The sequence below is a fragment of the Mesocricetus auratus genome, unplaced genomic scaffold (assembly GCF_017639785.1).
Source record: "Mesocricetus auratus isolate SY011 unplaced genomic scaffold, BCM_Maur_2.0 Super-Scaffold_100691, whole genome shotgun sequence".
Lineage (NCBI taxonomy): Eukaryota > Metazoa > Chordata > Mammalia > Rodentia > Cricetidae > Mesocricetus > Mesocricetus auratus.
Window position 1 is genome coordinate 30950783 of NW_024429267.1, and position 23643 is coordinate 30974425.

The following is a 23643-nucleotide window of genomic DNA, read 5'->3' on the forward strand; positions in this document are numbered from 1 at the left end:
AACTTTTATCTTCCTGCACAGAAAGAACCCAATGGCTGGAGCGGTTGAGATCCGGCAATGTAAAGAAACTTCCCAGAAGAGGCCACTCCCCAGGTGATAAGCGACCTTCCCTTCCAAGGCCATCAAAACCCCACTTCCTTTTCGCACCCGCCAGTCAGAGAGCTGCTTGTGGGCGGGGCGGGAAGGTGGACTGCTTGGCCTCAGAGCACAGCTGGAGGATCCTGGAGTGCTGGGTGCAGTGTGTTCCGTAGCCTCACTCGGAGTCCCTTTGCGAGGCTTCTAGGAAGGTGCTGCTGCGTCGTTACAAAGGGGTTGAGATTCAGGACAAGTTGATCACATCCCTGATTTCAGCTCCCCCGGCTGATAAGCAAAAGGAGCCTCAGGTGAGTCCAGCATTCTGTGCCACCCAGGACCGAGCTTGGGATAGTGTGCATGCAGGAGCAGGGTACCAGGATGGGACGCGGAGGCGAGGGTTGAGGGATGAGCAGGAGCGAGGACTGGGGACCCTTTGCTCAGGCGGCAGAGTTACGGTCTGGAGATTGGGGGAACTGGCTGAAAGACCTGAGTTAGTGACCCCGGAAGTGGAGCGAGAACGCCGCCAGAAGCCCTGCTGTCCCTACCGTTGCTCAGGGAACCAAACTGGCGTAATTTCCTTCAAAGTCCCCATGGAACCTTCTTCAGCTTAGTGCACTGCTTTACAGCCCAGAGCAGCCCTGAATCAGGGACAGAGGCTGGGCTCACTTGTAGCTCAGTGGTTAACACTCTTACCAAACGTGCAGAGTCCAAGTTGAATTCCCTTTGAGGGAAAGGGAAGGGAAAAAACAAAGAACCGTTCAAAAAGCCTGCTAGTTCTGACTCAAGTGCCCCTTTAGAGTATGGCTAGAACGCAAACCATGCATAGCATTCTAGATAACCAAAACAGGGAATATAAATGGGGTAAAGGACAGAGTGGAAGATCACTCGTGGATTCAGGCTTCTTTTACACTATAACCTTGAACTCTGACCCGGTTTCTTCAGGTATAGTCAGCTCTTGTCTGAAATTGTTAACTAGTATAAGACTTAAAAATGCGTCACTTTTCAAAATCTCATCACTTGGAACAACAACAACAAAAAAAAAGATAACAAAACAGCAACAAAAGTGTCCGGTCACTTTGGCATCAGTTAATATAAATTGCATAAATTTTCGAGTGAAAATCAGCTTTCATTCGAACAAATACATGACCAAGTTCCTACATCCACAGCTCTTCCCTGTGTGAATTGATTTCTGTGATCCCCTCCTGGGTCCAAGACAAACAATTATGCTTTCTTCTGGCTTAGTGATTGGAACTAAATGGTTAAGTGCAAATGAAGCTTAATGAAAAGCACTAGGCAGGTTGGGGTTTTTCCTTCTAGAGTTTTCCTAACAGCAGAGTGTTCTACCTGGGCACTTACAACAATTGGACCACTTTGAATAACAAACAAACAAGGAAACAGAGGGGGTGGTAAGCCAGCGTTCCTGCCTCTGGGCAGAGAGCATTAGAATACTTCTGGAAGGAGTTTAATGTTAGGTGGAGTGTGACTGGGTGACTGTCTCCTGTGCCCCTCTTGTCATCACCTCTAAAGACCTGTCCCTCCTCTGATGTGTAATTCACAGATTGCCCATTCCCCTGAATGAAATGAGATTCTAGCTTCATGATTTCTGCTTGTGTCGTCAGCCCTCCTGTCTATAGTGCTCACTGCACACACCCACATCTGTAACAACGTGGCCAGGATGATGACAGATTGTTTTCTTTGAATGAGACTTTGGTCTATCTTGAGGGCAGCACAGCCACTACTAGTAAATTCATGCCCCATCATTTTCACTCACAACACTGTCAATATTCTATACAAATACTTAGTTTCCTCTTCAGCCCCGGGTCTCTAGGTTACTGGAGAAATGTTTGTATAGAGCTTTGCATAGTCTATAGTATAGACATATAGACTTTATACTGCCTGTGTATATAGTATAGACAGTATATATGCTGTATGTATAGTATAGACGGGATAAGCTTTATACTGTCCAGGAATACCCCCCCTTGAAACCACGGCATATTCACAAAGTGAATATTTCTTCAGAAAATATTTATAAAAACGTATATGCCCATGTGTGTACACAACATAGGCTTGTAGTTCAGTTTTAAATAAATAGGGCTCAATAAACTGGGCTCTCTGGTTAATGTGTGTTAGTAAGGGTTCTATTCATTTTCAAATTAAATTCTTGGAAAAAAAGCTTACCTAGCCATTAAACTATTAACACAAGAATAAACTGGAATCCAAGGCTTTGATATTTGCTAACAAATTTGGAAGCCTCCTGCCTCCGCAGGGAACCAAAGGCAAGAATATGAAAGTGGGAAAAGGAACCATATTAACTTAAGCCAAGTTAGTGTACTAAGTGGTATTAAACAACAGCTTTAGTTCAGCAAAACATGTCTGTAATTAATGAGTGAGCATCGGGTTATCGGGTTTCCCCGAAGGGCATTTGAAATCATAAAGGAACCTAATAAGCATAACTGGGTTTCGAGATGTATTTCTGCTTCTTTAAATTTACTTCTTAGTTTTGTAGAACACTTGGCCACTACATTTTCAGTATGTTCTAGTTGGTGTATAGTTCTCTCTCTGTCTCTGTCTCTGTCTCTCTCTCTCTTTTTTTTTTTTTTTTTTTGAGACAATTTCTCTGGAACTTGCTCTGTAAACCAGGATGACCTTAAACTCACAGAGATCCACCTGCCTGCCTCTGCCTCCTGAGTGCTGGGATTAAAGGCATGGGCGCTACCACCAATCAATCTATTTTCATTTAAAGTTTACAATGTTTCATTCAGAGTTTAAGCTTGTTTCCTCTTCCTAAGCATGAAATAGAGATGTGGATTTTGAGAGGGAAACTTACTATTGCAGCGGACATTGCATTTGTATGCAACATACTCTTGTACAAGTTTACAGTCAAGGGTGCCCTGCCCCCAAATGCTCACCCATTTGTGGAAATACATGTGCATATTTATTTGCCTCGGTTTACCTATCACCATACCCACAATTTAACAGATGAAATGGGTTTATGTTAAAAGTTTTGCCAATGTGAAAAGCCTACCTAAAAATTTAACTGAAAAGTTCGTGAAAAATTAGTCGGTTTCTGACTAACTAAAACGTAGCCAAAAGTACATGAAAGTTATTTGATATGTGACTTCCTGTGATTTTGCCTTTGCTATTTGGATGACAGCATTGTTTGTTTGTTTGTTTCAATTGTTCAGTGCTTTGAGATGCTAATGGAAGTTTTAAAGCAGTGAGGTGAGGGTGAATCAGGCTTTGGGGATTTAGAGCTGGTTTATCTCCTACAATGGATAATTTAAGGAGAGGCATTTATTCTTATGCATTGAACAGTCACAATCTAATTTGTACTTGATTTATAGACACAGGTAATGTTATATATTCCAAAATGCATTTAAAAGCAATAGAAATTTCGAGATCACAAGAGACAGGTGTTTTCCATACCATATATGGATTGTGAAACACGATCATGGTCCCTCATGGTTTCCTCCCTGTCCCAGGTTGGGAATGTTTTGCAATTATGAAAAACACCCAGGAAAGAGCTGAGGAGATGGCTCGGTAGATAACCTCACTGGTTGTGCAAGCACAGAGATTGCAGGTGGGATCCAGAGACTCTACACGGAAGCCCCGCAGGTGTGGCCACTGCCTAAAATTCCAGCATGCCGGAAGCAGAGACAGTGGCTCCCACAGTCAGGCTGACTAGAAAGAATACCCGGAATTGGTCAGCTCTAGGTGTAGTGAAGGGACTGGCTCAGTAAGTAAAGTGAAATGCAACTGAAGAAGATACCATTGTCAATTTTGGCTCTCTGACGTACAGCCCACGTCTACACACATGCAAACACACCTATACGAGTGCATGCATTCACAGCTAAAAGAAAAAAAATGTTTTAATTAAACTTATTAATTTAAAACAAGAAACCCCAGAAAAGAAATGGTGATTTGCTATTATAATAACAACAACACAACTTCTACATAATTGAGTTGATGTCTATTTGCATTAATATGTATATGATGCCTCAATTTCCTATAAATGTGTCATGTAATATTGTTGCAAAGAATTTCGTAATCTGGGTATTTCTTGAAGTTCTTCATTTGTTGTGGGGAAATTGCAGCCACCTGGGACAGTTTACATGCGAGTTTATTACATATTTTTCCCCCTTTGGGTACATCATAAATATCATTTCCTTTTTCATGAAAACTTTCTGAAATTTTAGAAAAACCAGAGCAGAAACCATTATTTAAACGTCATCGGGTTGAAATAAGGAGTGGCATGCTTCAGTTAGGAACACAGTTGCAAGTCGTTTTCAAAGGTGTCCTGAGAGGGAGCTCTGCTGAAGTGAAATAAGAAAACACCAAAGAGACAAAGGAGCACTGGCCGGGGATTTCTGTGCAAGGAGGAAATGTTCTTTAGCCCCCAAGACAGATGAACCCAGTGGCTTGTGGGCTGGTTACATTATGCAGACAGCACCTTACAGCACCACATTCTTGAGGTCCTCCTGACAAGGCTTAGGAATTCCCCTCTTTCTAGCATGTCCTTCATTCCTGGCTTCACAGAACTTCCTAGACCAAAACAACCACATTCTGAGAAGAAATACTTTTAAACAAAGATCCCATAGTCAAGCTGTGTAGATAGACTAGCAGGAATTGGCAAGCTCTAGGTTCAATGAAAAACCTTTCTCAATATATAAGGTGAAGTGCAGCTGAGGAAGATATCAGGTTCAATTTCAGCCCGTTAATCAACAGTCCATGTCTACACACATGCGAATATACATGTACACATGTAAATACACATGTACACATGCATGCATACCCCACACAGTAAAAAGAAAAACAAGTTTTAATTAAATTGTTAGTTAAAACTTGAGATGTTGAGCTGGTTTATCTTAAACATTGGATGATTTAGGGAGAGGGATTTGTTCCCATTTTTATTTGAAATTCAAACTATGAAAGGTTTTTTTTTTTCCAGTTCTGGGCTCTGTTACAAAATTTAAGAAACATGAGCCAGGCAGTGGTGGTGCATGCCTTTTATTCCAGCAGAGGCAGAGACAGGCGGATCTCTGTGAGTTTGAGACCAGCCTGGTCTATACAGCTAGCCCCAGGATGGCCAGGGCTGTACAGAGAAACCCTATCTCAAAACAACCAAACCAAAATAAAACAAAACAAAAAGCAAAATTTAAGAAACACGAAGCTCTCTGGATGCAAGATGAAAATGGCTGAAAACTACAATACTACAATCCCTTAAAGTTTTTGTGTAGTTGAGGCCATGGGCTTTTGTAAGCTAAATGTATTAAAGAGTGGCATACGAAATAGGGGACATAGCTGGGCAGTGGTGGTGCACGCCTTTCATCCTAGCATTCAAAAAGCAGAAGCGGGTGGATCTCTGTGAGTTTGAGGCCAGAGCCTCTGCTACAGAGCAAGTTCCAGGACAGTCTCCGAAGCAATACAAAGAAACCCTGTCTCGAAAAAGCCAAGAAAGAAAAGGAAGGAGGGGAGGAGGGAAGGAGGGAGGGAGAGAGGGAGAGAGGGAGGGAAGATGGGACTTATGGATAATGAGAAGGCTCAGTCGGTGGTTAAGGGTACTCACTGATCTTGCAGAGGACCCACGTGTGGGTTCTAGCAGCTACATGGTATCTCTCAGCCATCATTAACTCCAGTTCTAAAGGATCCATAGCTCTCTACTGACCTCCTTAGGCACCAGGCACACATGGTGCACATACATACATGCAAGCAAAGCCACTCAAATACAGACAATGAGAATAAATAATTCTTAAAAATATAAATTATGCAGGTAAAAACTTAAAAGACGTTTAACACACATATTAAATAAAGGATACCACCTATTTCTACTCAAGATTTGTCATCTTGGCATATTTTATGAAAACTGATATTCTTTTAAATGCATAACTTTTCATAATGAAAATTTGATGTTGAAGTAGATGATCGTGGCATTGGGTTTGTGTGAATTTCCTTTTATGATATATATGTCATTATATATATATATTCATATAATGGACTCTGAAAGATTAACATAGCCCTATATTACCTTATGCTCTACTGGAATTACACATGCTTCTTAGTTTATTATTAGCCAAATGGATTAGTTGGAGAAAAAAATTTGTATTTCTGCCCTTAAGGATTGAGGAGAGCCCCTGGAGCTGGCTACTGGTTAGTTAATCATGTTCCTATTGTTCAAAATAAATATAGAAGTTTAAATGAATAACACAAATAATTTTTTAGATTTATTCTAGTATAAAGTTTTTGAGATTTGTTTGATCACTGCTGAACTTCTTGCATATAAAGTATTTAAAATTGGGATGATAATTCTTAGGAGTAAGTATTTTATTAAGATATGAAATTTTGTACTTAAAATTGCCAATGGTTAAACACTTTTGAAATGAACTGGAAGATGGCATTGTTTCTTGAGAATACTGGATTTAATTAGTTATGTAGTCACATTAATTGGATGCTTTGTCACTCAGAATTACACAGTACAGGGAGTTAATAAAATGATAGAAAACACTGGAGTGTACCAGAGGAGAGGAGGTACCAATTTAAGTCAGGAGGATGCAAGATAAAAGTTTTGAGCAACGGAATTTTTGTCTGCTATGTTTCAGTTGTAATCAGTAGACACAGAGTGAGTTGCCATTTAGAGTTACAGTATGTGGTACCTAGACAGTAGTAGATAAAGCTAAGATGGGATCCAGTTACTGGGAACAATACCAAGTAGAAATTTTGTTGTAATGCATACTTCCACAGACATAGTCAGATGTCACAAATGCTGTCACCATTAGAACCTTAACCATGTCCCCTAGTAAGAAGCAACTTTTAATCCACAGAACATAGTATCAAACCTTCTCAGATTTGGGGCTCAAGAAGGTCAGGACAGTCCATAGATCCTGGATTCCTGACTCCAGTCCTGTGCCCTGGAAATTCACTTCTGCTCCCTTGCTGGGCCATTCCAGCAGCTGAGGTCAGAGATTCGTATATGAGCCACATGTTTATTGTAGAAGTGCAGGTTGTGAAGGCTGCCCATTTAGCTCTGCTGCCAGTTGGTGGGTCTTTCAGGGTGTTCCTTCTTGGATCTTCCTGTTTCCAAAAACTCTTAGAAATGTGTCCTCCATGACCAACCAAAACTTCTGAAATCCTACTAAGAAGGAGAGTATGGGAATGAGGATCAAACCCAAACGTTTGAGTAAGTAGATGAGGCTAAACTAGATGAGGAGGACTAACCAGACCTGTGCCTGCATAGTCCATGAACACCTTGGAGTAGACACATCTCTCCTATAAATTTGTAGATAATGGACTAATGTCAGGTATTCTATTTTCAGGACTCTTGAAATCATGGAAAAGCACAGTAAGTAAATTCATGTTACTTATTTATTTCTCTTCTTTATAATAGCATCTGATAATCCAATACTTGATTGTAATGTTTCATTCAGCTCTTGAAATTGCCCTTCTGATTCACTGTTATTATCCTTATTTAGTATCCTAGAATGGAGAAGGTAGACACAAATGTCAAGGTCTCATTTCATAACAAGAAAGTCACAGAGAAAGGATTACATCAGGTGTACAGACAGATATATTGTGCAGAATGTACTGGATCTTCTCCAAAGAACTTTTCTGAACTTTTAGACACAATTTATATGCATAATGGTTATCCTGGTCATACTGTTTTTGATATCTGAAGAGTGTTCAGATACATACTTTCATGATGTGTGTTTTATAATATACATATCCTTTAGGATTTAGTAATATTCATCACATTGTTCTTGCTCTTTCTTCCCTGTCAGGAAAGTTCTAAATAAAACATATAAAGTCTACAATATAAGATTTTTGCCTTATCAGAATTTAAATTTTAAGAAGAAAAACATTACATATCTTGGAAAATATTTCTAGTCAAATCGTTTCAGAAATGTTTTCTTCTTTCTCTTTCATCGTCGTTGAAGTGGTCATAATGATACATATCTCACCATAACCTGGCTTTGACGAGTATATTCGACAACTTTCAGGCCAGACCACTTAGTTTTCTTAGTGAATTTTGTATTGATCTAAGTTTTTATAAGACAAAATTAAAGCCCTTGAAATATAAATTTGTGTAGATCTGAGCTATTTTACATGCTATCAGTTCGTTCAGCTTAGAGAAATTCACTTGACCACTGACTGGCACAATCCCCTTTTTACTTATTATATTTACATAGCTGTGTGCATGTAGGTATGTTTGTGACTAAAGAAAAAGAAAATGTGTATGTATGTGAATAAGTTTACATAAAATATATACACATCTATTTGTATGCATAGAAGTAAAATTAAATATTCTCGAGTGATAGCTAGCATAGGTCTCTGTTTCTAAGCTACTTAGGGTAAATTTCAAAGTCACGAAACACACGTCAATCAACTGAAGGAATCAGTTTCCACGATGTGATTGGAACAAAAGTCTCCTTCACATTAACTCTTTCAAGACAGAACTCACGTGCTGAGTTTTCTTTTCCGGTTCAGTTCTCCATCACGCACTGTTTCAGCACTGGGCTCGGTTTTCCTAATGCGCGTCTCATTTAAGCTGACATGCCTGTACCTCTGTCTGAATTGCAGGCATGCAAACAGGGACTCCTCACCCAGGGACACATTTTCCAGCTGGGTATGGCCCTCAGTATCCTCCAGCAGCATTCCAAGGTAAGAACTTGTTGCAGCAGGGAAAATAACGCTCATCATTTGAAATTTGGAAGGGAGAGAAAGCAAGGGGGTGGGGGCACCTATGTGTTTAGTTTAGTAATTCTTTGTCATGAAATTGATTAAAGACATTTTGGCAGATTTGCTGTGCTTCATTTTCTTTTGCTCCACATGTTTTCCACAGGAATATTTGTTTTGAAGTTTTATTTAGGTTAGAAACAATCTTGTTTCACATGTCAATCCCAGTTCCCTCTCCCTCCCCTCTTCCCTCGCTCTCCCCACCAGGTACCCCAATCCTGCATCCAATCTCCACTCCGATCACCAAGGAGGGTGAGGCACTCCATGGTGGATCTCCAGTAACTGTCATTTCATCCAGGACAGGGCCTAGGCTCTCCCCTAAGAGTCCCGGCTGAGAAAGCCTCCCATATTGTGGCATGGGCACTCAAAGTCTGTTTGTACGCCAGGGGTAAATACTACCCAAGGCCCCATAGACTACCTAGGCCTCCTCACTGACACCCACATTCAGGGGGTCTGGGTTAGTCCCATGCTTTCCACACAGCCATCAATCTGGAGTCCAAGAGCTCCCCCTTGTTCAGGTCACCTGTTTCTGTGGGTTAAACCAGCCCAGTCTTAACTCCTTTGCCCATCAGTTCTCCCTTTCTGACAGTGGATTCTAGTTCAATTCAGTGTTTGTCTGTGGGTATCTATTTTTTACAGATGCAGTAAGGGTTAAACATAAAGAAGAACTGTAAAATTAATTTTATCGACTGTTCGTCTGCTGTGAAGACTGTGGTCATGTCATGAGAATTAGGGAAGTTTTCCATGGGTGTTTCTGAGTCATACAGGACTGGGGGTTAATCTTGTTCAGTGAAGTAGTGGGTAAATGAAAAGACTACTTAACACTGGAAGCTACCTTGGGTTCTTGTTTCCACTTTGTGGCGTGTACGATGGACACCTTTATTCTTCGCCAAGCTTAGAGGTACAGGTCCATAATCCTAGAAGCATAGTAAGACGAGGCAGGTAGGCGGTTAAGTTCAAGCATTTAGGAAAAGCCCAATGCAAGGTAAAAGTCACAAATAAGGCCAGGATGAAGGAAATTTGTAGAATGTTTACCTTGTATGTGTGAGAACATAAATCCAATTCCCACTACCAAAAGAGACAAGAAAACACTTTGTGTTGTAATTATGATGATTATTGTTTTTCATGTCTCAGAAAAGTAGACGAATCATATCATTATATACCAGGGATACAAAATTTACATCGTATTTTGAACCAATGCATAAAAGAATGGAAAGATTTTCATTTATGAAATGCAATTGTGAGCATTATCTGACCTCTGTGAATGCCCAGATAATGGTTTACTCAGATTTTCCAGCAGCCAGCTAGCCACATCTTCAAAAAAGCAACCTGGGGATTGTCAAGGTGCTCTGGTTGGGCAGAGGGTTGACGAAGTCTGTTCTCTTTGCTGAGCAAACAGATTGTCATAGAAACTGCCCTGTGGCTCCTAGATCTTTATCAGATGTTTATAATTAAAGAATATGGCCTGGCTAAGTTTCAAGGTTCTAAGGCAGCAGTTGTCAAACATGGCTTCACTTACGAGTAACTGAAATTGTGAATTTAGGAACTGGTGATTTCTGAATTACCAGGTTCTTCTACTGTGAGACCAGGCTTGAAACCCTCTGCTAAGTTCCCAAAGAACTAGCATTGGAGGAGTTTCCACCAAGTTTAAGATACAAGCCAGAGAGTTAGAGAAGGATTCGGTCCACCTCAGAGTTAGCTTCAAGTGGGTGTGTATGTCTCCCTCTTTTCTCACAGTAAGAGTTTTGACATTGTCTTGCATTTCACCTGAAACATGCCTCATCTGCCCTTCACATAGAGAGCCTTTCCTTTCTCGTGTCAAGATGTCAGCATAATCTACATCATGTGACCACCTCCTGTGCCGCCATCTTGCTCACAGATTCCTTCACATCAGTGCAAATTTTGAGTCTCTGTCATAGAATGCCAGAAGGGTTATTTCACGGCTTTAGGACACAGCCTGTTTTCTTTCCCATTCCCAATTACTAGAACATATTTTCTGGCAGATAACAGTCACAGCATCAAATAAATCCTATATCTATAAGGTTTCTGAGATAAGAACTCAGGTTGTAGATAATTGGGATATTTCTCATGAACTGATTTTTCTGTGCAGTGATGATTTATTTTACTTGCTTTTATTTCAGGACCTCCAGAACAGAATGGCTACCTCATGCCCCAGTCTGGCTACCAAGGGCCCCAGGGTCCCTATCCAGTACCCCAGGCTGGCTACCCAGTCCCACCCGGAGGTTATGCAGGTGCTGGTCCAGGTGGCTTTCCTGTCCAAAATCAGCCAGCATACAATCATCCAGGTGGGCCTGGAGCGACCCCGTGGATGCCAGCACCACCTCCTCCACTGAACTGTCCACCTGGGTTGGAATACTTAACTCAGGCAAGTGTAAATGTGTGAACTACTCATGAAGAAAATAAATGTGTGCTTTAAGTTTTTAAGCTGGGATAGCAGACAATAATTTATAAAAGCCTGAAATAGAAAAATAACATTTCTACTACTAGGTACTTCTAATTCTTCTAGATCAGATTCGCTTTGAAGGAGAATATTAGTGTGCAGAGTAACTGTGTTTTCTGTCATTTTGAATTTACCTAGACAGTAGTTATTAAGCACTGCTTTCAGTTCAGTTCCCTGTTCAGTTCACGTATTGTTTCACTGAATCACAGGAAAATCTCTGATATACAGGTGTTGCAATTATCAGGTTTCTCGGAAGAAAAGAACTCGGTGCAAAAAATTGTGTACTTTGTCCCCAACTGACCTTCTAATCTGGACTTTGATACTAAACTTGGTGTTCTTTCGTGTTGACCCCAGTTCATGCCCTGATAATATCACTCATATTTTTACCACCAATAAAATTCATATTTATGCTGTTGCTTATGTCCTTTGAGTGATAGGTTTTTTTAAAAATCCAATGTATAAAAAGAAGCCATGAATATGCTGCATTTCACGATAGCAAGCTACAGCAGTGTTGTTTTTCTGTCGTCACAGAGGTTTCACTAGAATCTACTGCTGTGTTAGCCAACAAATGCTGCTCCACAGTTTCTGGCCTGCTTTTCTGGCAGTGGCTCAACTGCTCGGGCTGTGGCCTGGCAGGAATTCAGTTCCCACAGGAACTGGCTCTGTTGCTTTTGCCAAATATAGCTTTTAATTAAATCTCTATTTTATGTATCAATAAGACTCGAGAATCAAAGACTAGGGAGAAAACTTGCTAGCTCAGAGAGGTTGAGTAACAACCACCGGACCTTCTCTCTGGCATCTCCAAAAGAGAGCATCCTTCTGCTCCCAGTCAGACATTCTCTGACTATAGTATTACTCCCTGTCAAATAGTTGCTAACTAGGTCTCCTGAACAAAGGTTGATTTTATTTAATTAACACAAACACAAACTCAGGGTTCACAGTGATCAAATATCCAACAATACAACAGTATGACTTTTAGCAATTATTTGATAAAGGAAATTAGTTAGGTGAAATAGGAGTAATAAGCATGCTCAATTGATAAACATAAACAAATAGCCTTGTGGTAACTATCCAGTTTTCAGTCATTCAGGCATCTCTGTGGATACTCTGTGTGAGCTTAATTTTCCACAGGTTACTCAAAAGTGTAAGATGGGGAAAGTCTTATCAATTAAATAAATAACTTCAAAAGAGCTTGATTTAAAAATTAAGATCCTATACAAAAACAGGAAAAAATCTACCCATATTACAAATGATGACATTGGTCACACATCTTTACCATCTTGTAGAACAGAAGTTAAAACAAAATGAATATTCCTTTAGAAACTTTTAGAAAGAATACTGTTTTATATATACAGGGACTTGTTATAAATCAGATTTATTTGACCAGAGTGTTATCTTATAATAAATAATTTCCACGAATGTTTTAAAATTTTTAAAAATAGTGCCTTTTAAATGAAAAGCAATACAAATATGAAACATTAATAACTAATTTCAAGAACATGTTGTCTTTTTTTCTGTAACAGATAGATCAGATTCTGGTTCATCAGCAAATTGAGCTTCTGGAAGGTGAGTATGCATTGTAGTGATAATATTTATAGAAGTAGAAGCAGTTCATGCAGTTACAAGCTTGCTAGCTGCTTCCCCTACAGCAGTCTGTGGGAGGCTCAGCCAGGAGGTTACAGATGTCTCTCTTGCAGTGCTTCTCAACATTTTAATACAACTCTTAGATTTATAAGCTTTAAGATACTATGTGCTGTGTGTGTGTGTGTGTGTAACTCTAATGTATGCTGGTTTTTAATGTTCAGGTCTTTTTAAAACAGGAAGTACTTAATTTTGTCTTTTTAAAAACAAATTTTTATTTAATTTCTTATATTATATGTACTGTAATAATCAAATTACTCAGATTTTGCATTTTCAGTGTGTATTATGCATTACTGATATCCCTGTATTCAGATCTAAATATACAGGAATGGCATAAAACTTTTGTTTCAATTTTCATTTTTTTAGTAAACACAAGGAAAATTAGAGACTAAAAACTATTTTCAAATTTCATGACCAAGATTTCTGAGATTAAGATATTAAAACAACGGTAGATTGGATAATAGTTGCCTGCTTAAAATCAGTTGAGTGACAGCCAACTGTTGGAAAACAGGAAGTTCCCATGAATGTAGAGCTCAAGGACTGTCTCAACGCCACCAAAGGCACTTCAATGAATCCCTCACAACAAAGAACATCTCCGTGTAACCCAAAGTCCTTGCACACAGGTGGCATAGAGACTTTGAGCGTCTACAAATTTTAAATAGTTACTGATGGTTTTGAACATTCTTCTGATGAACCATGACTCTAGTACCAGAGAGCTATGAACAAGGAAGGACGTTTATTCTGTCTTCCTGGCTGAACAAAAATAGAAGATCACAGTGAAAGTCAGTATAGCAAGGCCCATCTTTTGAAGCTCTGTGGGTATTTCACTCTATTGGCCCATGGTGTATAAACCTTGTAGACTTGGACTGAAGACATTGCCTACTAAGCACTATACCTCTTGTCTAACACCTCCCATCCACTTCGAATTATTTATTTCTGAGCTAAATGTTATGTATTCCCTAGCTCGGAGTCCTGCTCAGATTGGTTTCCATTTTGCTTTCCTGTACTTTTAGAAAAATCCCTGTCATTGCTTTTGCTAAAATGGCAGGGGAGAAGTGTGTGTGCGTGTGTGTGTGTGTGTGTGTGTGTGTGTGTGTGTGTGTGTGTGTGTATGTATGTACGTATGTATGTATGTATGTATGTATGTAATGTGTGTGTGGCTCAAAAATCACTCACACACACACAAATATATATATATATACACACATATATATATATATATATATATATATATATATATATATTCTGTAAGCCCTAAAGCAAAACTCTGCCAGATGATATGAGTTTTATCTACACATCTAGCCCCATCTTCTCCCTCACCATTGCACTGTCACAGACACTGGAGCCCCTTGTGATAGAGTCCTTGGAGGTGGAGATGCATCTTGCTTCCTTAGGAAGTCTCACATATGGACATCTTTCCTCCTTACCTTAATATTCTCCTCCTTTCCCACTACCATGTCCCGAATCCAGATCGCCTCTCCACTGCTTGTCTCCCCTTTCCTGCTGCTCCCTGCAGTCTCAGGCACACCTTCCCACTGCTGCCTTAGGAGAGAGTCACCTTTCCTAACAAAGTGGTCAATGTGGTTTCCCCTGTGTGTTTTCAGTTTTAATAGGCTTTGAAACAAATAACAAATATGAAATCAAGAACAGCCTTGGGCAGAGAGTTTACTTTGCAGTGGAAGATACTGACTGCTGCACTCGAAACTGTTGTGGAGCATCTAGACCTTTCACCTTGAGGATCCTGGATAATCTGGGCCGAGAAGTCATGACTCTGCAGAGACCCCTGAGATGCAGTAGCTGTTTCTTTCCCTGCTGCCTCCAGGAGGTCAGTGTGACATTCCCACAGCAACTGAGAAGTGCAATAAGAGTTTTCAAGAATGCATTACACCTGGATGGTTTGGCCATGGTTACATTCAACATGCACTCTTGCTTTTGCAGATAGAAATCCAGGCTCCTCCTGGTGTGCCGGTAGGGTATGTGACTCAGACATGGCATCCTTGTCTGCCAAAATTCACTCTTCAAAATGAGAAGAAGGAGGATGTTCTAAAAGTTGTTGGTCCATGTGTTGCATGCAGCTGCTGTACAGACATTGACTTTGAGGTAAGAAGTATCAGAATGTCTACAGGATGTGTTTTCCTCACATGAAAAGAATATATTACTATAGGAAGTTAGTTCCTAATGCATTACCTAAATAGTGTAAATTGATGTGTGCCCGTCTGATTAATGATTTACAATTACTCTGATTAAGGGTCAGTGTAGATAAAAAGCAGAAGTCTGTAGTTGTGGGAGGGAGGCCAGAAAAGAAAAACAAATCTAGCACTTAAAACCTTTATAAGTTTTGGGGAGGAGATAGCTCAGGTGACTAAGTGCTTGCTGTGCAGGTGTAATAATCTACTTTGCATCGCCAGCATTCATTAAGTAGAATGGCATAAAGGCACGTGCCTATGTTCCAGTACTGGGGAGATGCAGACAAAAAAAAACTGCCTGGGGTATGGTGCCTAGCTTCCTCAGCCGTCAGGAGATGCAGTCTCAAAAATAAGGTGGAGAGCATTAAACCCTGTCTACAGGTTTGGCTTCCACCCAAATGCATACTGATATGCACAAACATAAACACCCACACACACAAGCACACTAGCTACTGTATATTTATACTTTGTATGGCCAAGCCCCTAAAATGGGTTTCCTGGACCCTTGTTTCCTTCTTCCCTTGCTCGGCATCCCAAGGTAAGGAAAGTGTGCTGAAGATGAAGTTTCTGTCCTGCCCAGTCCCACAGCCGTTTAACCCCAAATAAACACACAGAGGCTTATATTGATTATGAACTGTTTGGCCGATGGCTGAGGCTTCTTATTGGCTAGCTCTCTTTTAACTAATAACCCATTTCTATTAATCTGTGTATCTCCACGTGGTCTTGGCTTATGGTGATGCTGGACCTCATTCTTCCTCGGCAGCTACCTGGCATCTCGCTCTCGACTCGCTCTCTGTGTTTCTCCTCCCATATTTCTCCTCTTCTGATAGCCCTGCCTATTCTTCCTGCCTGGCCACATCTTGGCTGTTCATTGGCTGAATCAACTTTATTCATCAAACAATAAAAGAAACATACTCACATCATACAGAAGGACATCCCCCATAATCTCTTTTCTGTCTAAATATATAAAGGAAGGTTTTAACTTTAACATAGTAAAATTATAGATAAGAAAACAGTGATCAAGCAAGAACTATAGTTAACAATATATAGTCCACTATCATTAGGCAAAATTTAAAGAAAATATCATCTATCCTAACTTTGTGAGTCTGAAATTTTATGTGACTTATCTTTTATCATAACTAAAGAAAACCATAACCATAACTATCTGTCTTCTACTTCATCAAAAGCCCTGAAGGATAATATATAAACTCTAGAAATGACAGAGACATCTCTTTAGCTTATAGGCTCAAAGTGTCTGACAAACTTTTCTGTGAAGCAGGTACCTTGAAGAACCATCTGTTCCTTGATAAGTTCAGTAGTTATTTTTCTTTGTAACATGCTTGTTCAGTTGGGACAGGGTGCTGCCAAGCAGTTCAGAAAAAAAGCAGTTTCTTGTCCAAATGGCTATCCCTACCATGTTGAAGGCAAACTCCATATCAAGTTTCTTTGATGCCCATCTTCCTCTCTGAAGTAATGGGTGCTGCCAGGATCAGACTTGTCTCACTGTCAAGAAAAGTCTAAGTTCTTAGAGCATTTTAAATGCCATATTCTGTAGATACTTTCTAACCAAGATTCCAGAGTACACTTTTCCTAGAAGAAGTGGAACACAGTCATTTGCCTAACACGCCACCTTCTTACGTGGGTGCTGAGGATCCAAATGCAGATGATTACAACTTATTAATGACAGCTTCAATGTGATTAGTTTAAAAGTTTCAACTTTTCAAGGTTTTACTTTTCACAGGTTCCATTACCCATAGTCAATAATGGCTCTGAAAATATAAAATGGAATGTTCAAGAAATAGTAGTCTGTAAGATGTAAATTGCATCCTTTTCTAGTCGTGTGAACTAACCTGAGGCTGGCCTGCTTCATCCTGCCTGGATGTGAATCATCTTAAATGTCAGTCTGAACCTGCTCTTCTGCTCTCTCACTGGATGACCAAGGAGCCATTATGCATTAGCCCAGTGATTCTCAACCTTCCTAATGCTGCGACCCTTTAACACAGTTCCTCATATGATGGACCCCAACTGTGAAATTGTTTTCATTGGCACCTCATAACTATAATTTTGCTACTATTATGAATCATAATAAAAATATCTGATATGCAGGATGTCTGATCTGTGACCCCTGTGAAAGGGTCATGGGACCTCCATAGGTCATGACCCACAGGTTGAGAAATGATTAACCTAACACAGCCACATGACCTCTGCAGCCTTCATCTCACTTCATCAAGGAAAAGATTAATCGAGAATAAGATCTTCTCAGAAAGACGCCCATTCCCATAATGTTCATCATAGAGTGGTATCATATTTTTCTATTTTACTAATGTCTTTTTTTAAAACATTTACTTTTCTTGATTTATACAATAAACAGCAGAACAGGAATGTATGAGTGGTAAACCACTTTGCACTTTGCTAAGTACTGTTTGCATCTAGTCCTTTATTAGTCTTGGTTTGTGTGGCCCTTTATGACTGATTATAAAAGCTTATGACAGCTATTTGCACATAAAGTGCTAAGATATTGCAGAAGAGGATTTGTTTTAGGCCAGCTTATCCAATGTCATATCTGATGCAATTGCAATGGTTAATGATCTGAAATCAACATCACTGTGTTCATATCTTGGCCTCTAGTACAGCTGAGTTTCTCTCTACTGATGGAAGCTCATGTAAATGGCTCTAACTTGAGCCAGGAAGTAACTTGACATTTGCTCAAGGAAGGTAAGTCTTAGGACTGTACCCACAGCATCTCAGTGGGTGATACTGCTCATTGGTGATCATCTAGGCAAAGCAAATTAGCCATGGTGGACATTCAAGTCATCTGCCATACCCTATCATCAAATTAGACATATAATAAAACCTAATTCTTGAGGAAGAGAAAGTATACTATGCTTTGTGTGGGTGTAGGATGAGAGTACTATTCTATGAGCAATAGTTTGTGACTTTTCTTTCATGTTAGAAGTAAAAATTAACACATTTAACATACCATCCTCCTCCAGCCACACCACGATGTTGGCTACCTCTCAATGTCCCCATGTTTGCTTGGTGGATCCTGTCTGAGGCAAGGGCTTTAAAGGAGGCTGCTCCCTCCTTTGATGCCTTTTGCAGTTTTGGAAAGGACACATCTATCTCCTCCTCCTTTGGCTCAAGCTTATGTGTACATACTTGGTGATCATCTACATGCCCTCTGTGGAGTGACTTTAGTTTGTGCCCTACCTGTTCTACTGTAAAATGAGACCCAGGGCTTTGCTACCACAGAGTCCCCAAATGAGAAGCTTTTCACTTTGGAAATCTGGTTTCATATACTGCCTTTCTTGTATCCTTTGTCTGTCCTAGGAACCTTCCATGGAGCTTCTTGTTGGTCCCTTCCACCCACCAGCTTGCCTTTCTTGGCTTTTGCATTTCATGAGCCCCCCCCCACTGCCACCTACTGCCCATGGGTGGCAGTAAGCCTCTAATACATTTAAACTGTCAAGACGACAAGACAGCTAAGTGTCTTGAGGCAGCATTTGAACAGTAGTTGTAATTATTATTTTCCCAATGGTACTAGAAAGTACAAATGAAGAATTAATTTTTTTCTATGAAAATCTGCTTTGCCTTATGTGTAAGAATTTATACTGTCTGTCTCACCAGGAACCAAAGAATGTTATTCTGGTCCGTGTGCAATCAATACTTGTAGGGACCTACTTAAATCTGTTGGTGTTTGACAGCTTATGAAATTTAATGCGATATTTGTTTCATTGAATTGCGTACTTTGAAAGTGTGTTTGCCATTTAGTTTTTGGAAATGTTTATGACTTTATTTTTGCTGTTGCAGCTCAAGTCTTTAGATGAAGAATCTGTAGTTGGCAAAATTTCCAAGCAGTGGTCTGGTTTAGTGAAAGAGGCCTTCACAGATGCAGATAACTTTGGGATCCAGTTCCCACTGGACCTTGATGTGAAGATGAAGGCTGTGATGCTTGGGGCGTGTTTCCTCATAGTAAGTCTGTTCCCGCTAATCCTCTTTATCAGTGTCTTTCTGAAACCATTTTGTATTCCAAAATTGTGTGTTCTAAAAATGGCTTATGAAGTAGACAGGGTTTTCTATCACTACTCATCACAGTTCAACTTGGTCTGAAATTCCATTTAGCATGACACTGGACGCAGTCTAGTACAGTTGATTGAGGAAACCATATTTGGCCAAAAGACAAAGATCTTGGGGCTAAGAATTATCTTAAGGCACAAGATTAGTGCTTTGGGGAAGATGGCAGCTCTTTAGGTACAGACTAGGTCATGAAGAATTTAAATTAGCTTGTTCATTTAAAATTAGACAAAATTTTAGAAATCCAACTTTACAAAGATAAATCCTGGTGACTCTGTGATAAATCCTGGTGACTTGAAAGGAAGTGGCACCGCAATCATTCAAGCCAAGCGATTGGCAAATGATTAGAAGGGGAGAGGGAAATAAAAGAGATCAAGAAATAAAGCCTCTAGATTTGATAGAAGTCACAGAGAGATGTCAGGCTAGACCCTCATAGGGCAAAATGGTCTGGGGAGCCAGTTAGCCGTTCATAGGGGAGCTGCTGGCCCAGGGCCAGTGAACTCCTCCAGTGATGCTTTCTGACCAAGAAGGCTGCATCAGCCCCAAGTCAAAAGCTGAGCCTGCAACTCCTGTCACTAAAGACATTACATTCCTAGAAAGGACTAACAAAAGTTAAGGAAGCAAGAAAAAAACATTTCAAGGGGGATATGAAAACGTGGTGTCTGGAGGACTAATTTATGAGGACATTAGTGACACTGAACAGAGCAAAGGGAGAAGGGTTGATCTGATGGCTGATAAAGTGGGCAGGGAAAGGCGGAGCTTGCTGAGCTGGGTTTTCCCATTGTTCTTATGCTGCTTAGTTTTTAGCTTCCCTTTGTATGTGGAGATTGCTCTCTGTTTTGCTGTTAAAAACTCTTCTGTTTTTTCTTCTTCTTCTTCTTCTTCTTCTTCAGGATTTCATGTTTTTTGAAAGAACTGGAAACGAGGACCAAAGAGCAGGAGTATGGCAGTAGTTCCTTGAGCTTCCACAAGAGACTTAAGGATACATTCTGAGGGACACTATCTAAAAGGAAGACACACGGCTCTTCCTTTACTGGAACAACTGTGCCGATCAACCTATGATGCCTATACCTCCTGTTGTACAACTGTGCTTTGAAATTATAGTTTATGTTCAGTACTTTTTATACATCCCTAAAGTGTTCACTGTGAAGTAGTGAGAAAATATATGAAATTTTACACATAGAAATGACATTGTCTAAGAAAAATGCTTTGGATCACAACCTTTGATTCATTTTTCACTTTATAAAAATTTAAATATTGTAATTTAATGTGAAATTACACATAAACGTAATTATAATTTACACAAAAGACCTATGTTATCTTATAAATACTATCTATTTAAAACCTTTAAAATATGATCCTGTTTCCTTTACCTTAGGGTTAATTATTACCCAATATAGTCATTAGTAAGGAAACAGTAAATGGGTTTTTGTTCTCTCTTTAGAAAATCAGTATAGTTATGTCAGTCTACTTATATACTTTTTATACTAATAACATATTTATAACATAATAATATAATATAGTTAAATATATTATATTATAATGGTACTGTGTATGTGTGTGTGTGTGTGTGTGTGCGCGCGTGCTTTTGTGACAGGGTCTCAAGGTGTAGCCCTGGCTAGCCTGGACCTTGTTATAGAGATCTGGCTCTTTGAACTCACAGAGATCCTCCTGCTTCTTCCCTGAGTGCTGGGATTAAAGGCTTGTGCCATCATACTCCACCTGATAAGACTTGTATTGACAACTTTTAAGTGAATAAAGGAAGTCATGATTTTCTACTAAAGGAAGACTCATTTTAAAAACTCAAAAATTTTCTGGTGGCACATGAAATGTTTAGCTCTTGTAATTCTAGTAATTCTAGAATAATCAGTTACTGCTCAGATGTTAAGTAAATGGAACATATGTAAACTTCATCAATTATTGACTACAACTACAGTTGAATACCTCAAATAAAAACCTACATATCTATTTTTAAGTTGTTGTTGGAAGGTGGACCCCCTAATGGTAGTGCTACTGGCAATGCTCTAAACAGCACTCTGGACTCAGCTGAGGCTGAACTCTGACCGGGTAAACAGAAGGATTGCTAGTGGGTACACCAAAAACCGGAAGGCCCCATTCCTTAGCAATCTTGTGACCGGCATGCATTTTGCTTGACAGGAAAAGCAATTACTTCGCTTACCCACCCCTTCAGTGATCATATAGTTCCTAATTAAAGCGAAGGAGCCTGTAAATGGTCAAAGTCCCCATCAAGTTCCTAGGCTGTTAGGTTTCCCTTGCCTCTCTGCCTGTTTTACCTCCCAGGCTGTTCTGCCTCGCATGCCTCCCCCTGCTGCGACCTTTGCCCTTAAACTGGCAAGGCTCTTTCTGCCATTTGCTATTCTAATTACCCAGAGACAGATCCATCGTTGATTCTTAAATAGACCTTTTACCTATCCACAGAGGGATCTAGTTGCATGGTTTTACAGCACCCCAAATAACAGTTTTCCCCATCTCTGGGGAACCCAGGGCCTTTTGGAGAGCTAGGCCCTCTACCAATTCAATTACATCCTTAACTATGGCTTTTATTTTTAAATGGAATATGGTCTGTCTTTAGTTAAGGGCACAACTTACTCTTTATGGAATAAAATCTCTATCATTGCTATAGACTAGTGTTACCATATAGGGCTCTTGATGGTGTTCATTTACTATTCCAGTTAAAGAATTAACAGTCAGGGAAAATCTCAAGCTTGAGAGGTAACCATGGAGAAAGCTCAAACACAGCAAACAGAATGGGCATTTGAAGAGAGGCTGTTACTGGGAGTGAGAAAACAGGGTTGGAACAAACAGAGGAAAAGACCCTCCATAAAGCACAGGGGGAAGTCAGGAAGCCAAAAACCCACTCTCTTCTCGAGGGCTGCGTTTTTAAGTCTCTGAAGAGTCTTCCTCCCCTAATTAAGAGTTCAGTTTGAAGACAGACAAGGAGGACAGATTGGCCCATAACTGCTCTATAAATAAGTCCTGACCAGGTTTTGAACCTGTTCAGCAAATTCAGCAGGGGACCTAAGAACAGTGTGAATCCCACCAGTGGAGAATAAGACCACTACCATAATTGAAAACCAAATTTGAAACAAGCTTTAATTAGATACTGGCCAGGTGGATAGGCTCTGGCCATGTTCATGCCTGGTTTTCCAGAAAAAAAAAAATGGCCACTGTTTGCACTGTTGGCAGTGGTTTAAGTATTGCCTGTCAGGTCCAATCAGGGACAAGCGTCCATCCTGAATATGTCCTGACTGTAAACCTCCCACCCACATGGGATAAAGCGCATCGAGTGTCAAACAAACTTGTTTAGTAGAAACATGTGGTTTGTTATCTCCCATGAACAATAGCCTCTAACATTTCAGGCACTGTCCATGGGCAAGGGAATTGCTTGCAGATCAGAGAGGAATCTTTCTGTTTCATGGATGTCTAAGGTGTGGTAGTTAAAACTTAAAAATGCCACTTTGGCTCTGACAATAAGAGAAAAAGGTCACTAGACCCTTGTTTTAAGCTGCCAGCTTTTTGTCTTGGGTCAGGAGGGTGAAGTTGAAAACAGCCCTTTGGAAGTTTGCTATCTTTACTATGTAGCCATGTCCTCACTTCCTCTCTGCCTATCAGGGAATCTAACTCCTAGTCCCTCTCTAGAATTTTTATCTGTTAAGAATTCTGTAGTCATTTAGCAGGGAGGAGTAAAGGGAGATAGGAAAAATGAACTTAAGAAATATGATCTGTGATGGTTAAAGTTATGTTTAAAGTTTGTACTTACTAATGTTGAGAGATCAATAAAGTGAAACAATGTCTCTAACATGTATGTGGTAGAATATTATCTTAAGGTGTGTGACTTTTGCTTATGCTGCATTTGGTTAACTCTGTGAAGCCGTGATTCTTTGCCTGTCTAAACACCTGATGGTCTAATGAAGAGCCAAACTGCTGCCCAATAGCAAGGCAGGAGCAAGACTAGGCGGGGCTGGTAGGTAGAGAGTATAAATAGAAGGAGAATCTAGGAGGAAGAGGAGCAGCAAGAGAAGAAGGAGAGGGGGATTGTCACCCAGCCACCCCCATGGAGAAAGAAGTAAAGTAAGATATACAGAAGTAAGAAAGATAAAGCCCAGAGGGAAAGGTTAAGAAAAGCTGGCTAGCAATAAGCCAAGCTAAGGCCAGGCATTCAAAAGTAACACTAAGACTCCTTGTGTGATTTATTTGGGAGTTGGGTGGTGGGCCCCTCGAAAAGTCAAAAGAGTAAACAACATTTCACTAAACACATGTAAGTCCCTATCTTGTGCAAACTGTACCCTAGCAGCCCACTCTCCAGCCCCCACCCCTGCAGATGTTGAAGAGTTTTCGTAAACTGATCTCATGAAATTTGCTGTTATAGCAAGATAGTAGGTCATAGTGAATAAAAAAAGAAATAAAAAAGAAAGGCCATGACTGCTCCTAGGTATGCTGAAGAAGGTTTATTGTAGA

At 40.1% G+C, this 23643-nt stretch overlaps 1 protein-coding gene across 2 annotated transcripts; it reads left to right on the plus strand.

The window, feature by feature from the left end:
- Positions 1 to 230: 230 nt before the first annotated feature.
- Positions 231 to 22984, plus strand: LOC101834040 (phospholipid scramblase 1). 2 transcript variants are annotated; one of them, XM_005080734.4, is made up of 9 exons: positions 231 to 383; positions 7386 to 7411; positions 8647 to 8727; positions 10944 to 11188; positions 12787 to 12829; positions 14509 to 14729; positions 14843 to 15004; positions 18901 to 19062; positions 20058 to 22984. In XM_005080734.4, the coding sequence occupies exons 2-9, from the start codon at positions 7399 to 7401 to the stop codon at positions 20115 to 20117; spliced, it is 987 nt and encodes a 328-aa protein (XP_005080791.1). In that variant the 5' UTR covers positions 231 to 383; positions 7386 to 7398; the 3' UTR covers positions 20118 to 22984. The 2 variants fall into 2 exon arrangements, with proteins under 2 accessions (XP_005080791.1, XP_012976464.1); XM_013121010.3 differs by lacking the exon at positions 7386 to 7411 and having other exon boundaries at positions 232 to 383.
- Positions 22985 to 23643: the final 659 nt, after the last annotated feature.

What these genes read in the sequence shown, in the direction of transcription:
- LOC101834040 (XM_005080734.4), top strand. An exon ending in GGTTGGAATACTTAACTCAG is followed by an intron (nt 11,189 to 12,786) that starts GCAAGTGTAAAT and finishes TTTCTGTAACAG; the next exon opens with ATAGATCAGATTCTGGTTCA. An exon ending in GTACAGACATTGACTTTGAG is followed by an intron (nt 15,005 to 18,900) that starts GTAAGAAGTATC and finishes TTGCTGTTGCAG; the next exon opens with CTCAAGTCTTTAGATGAAGA.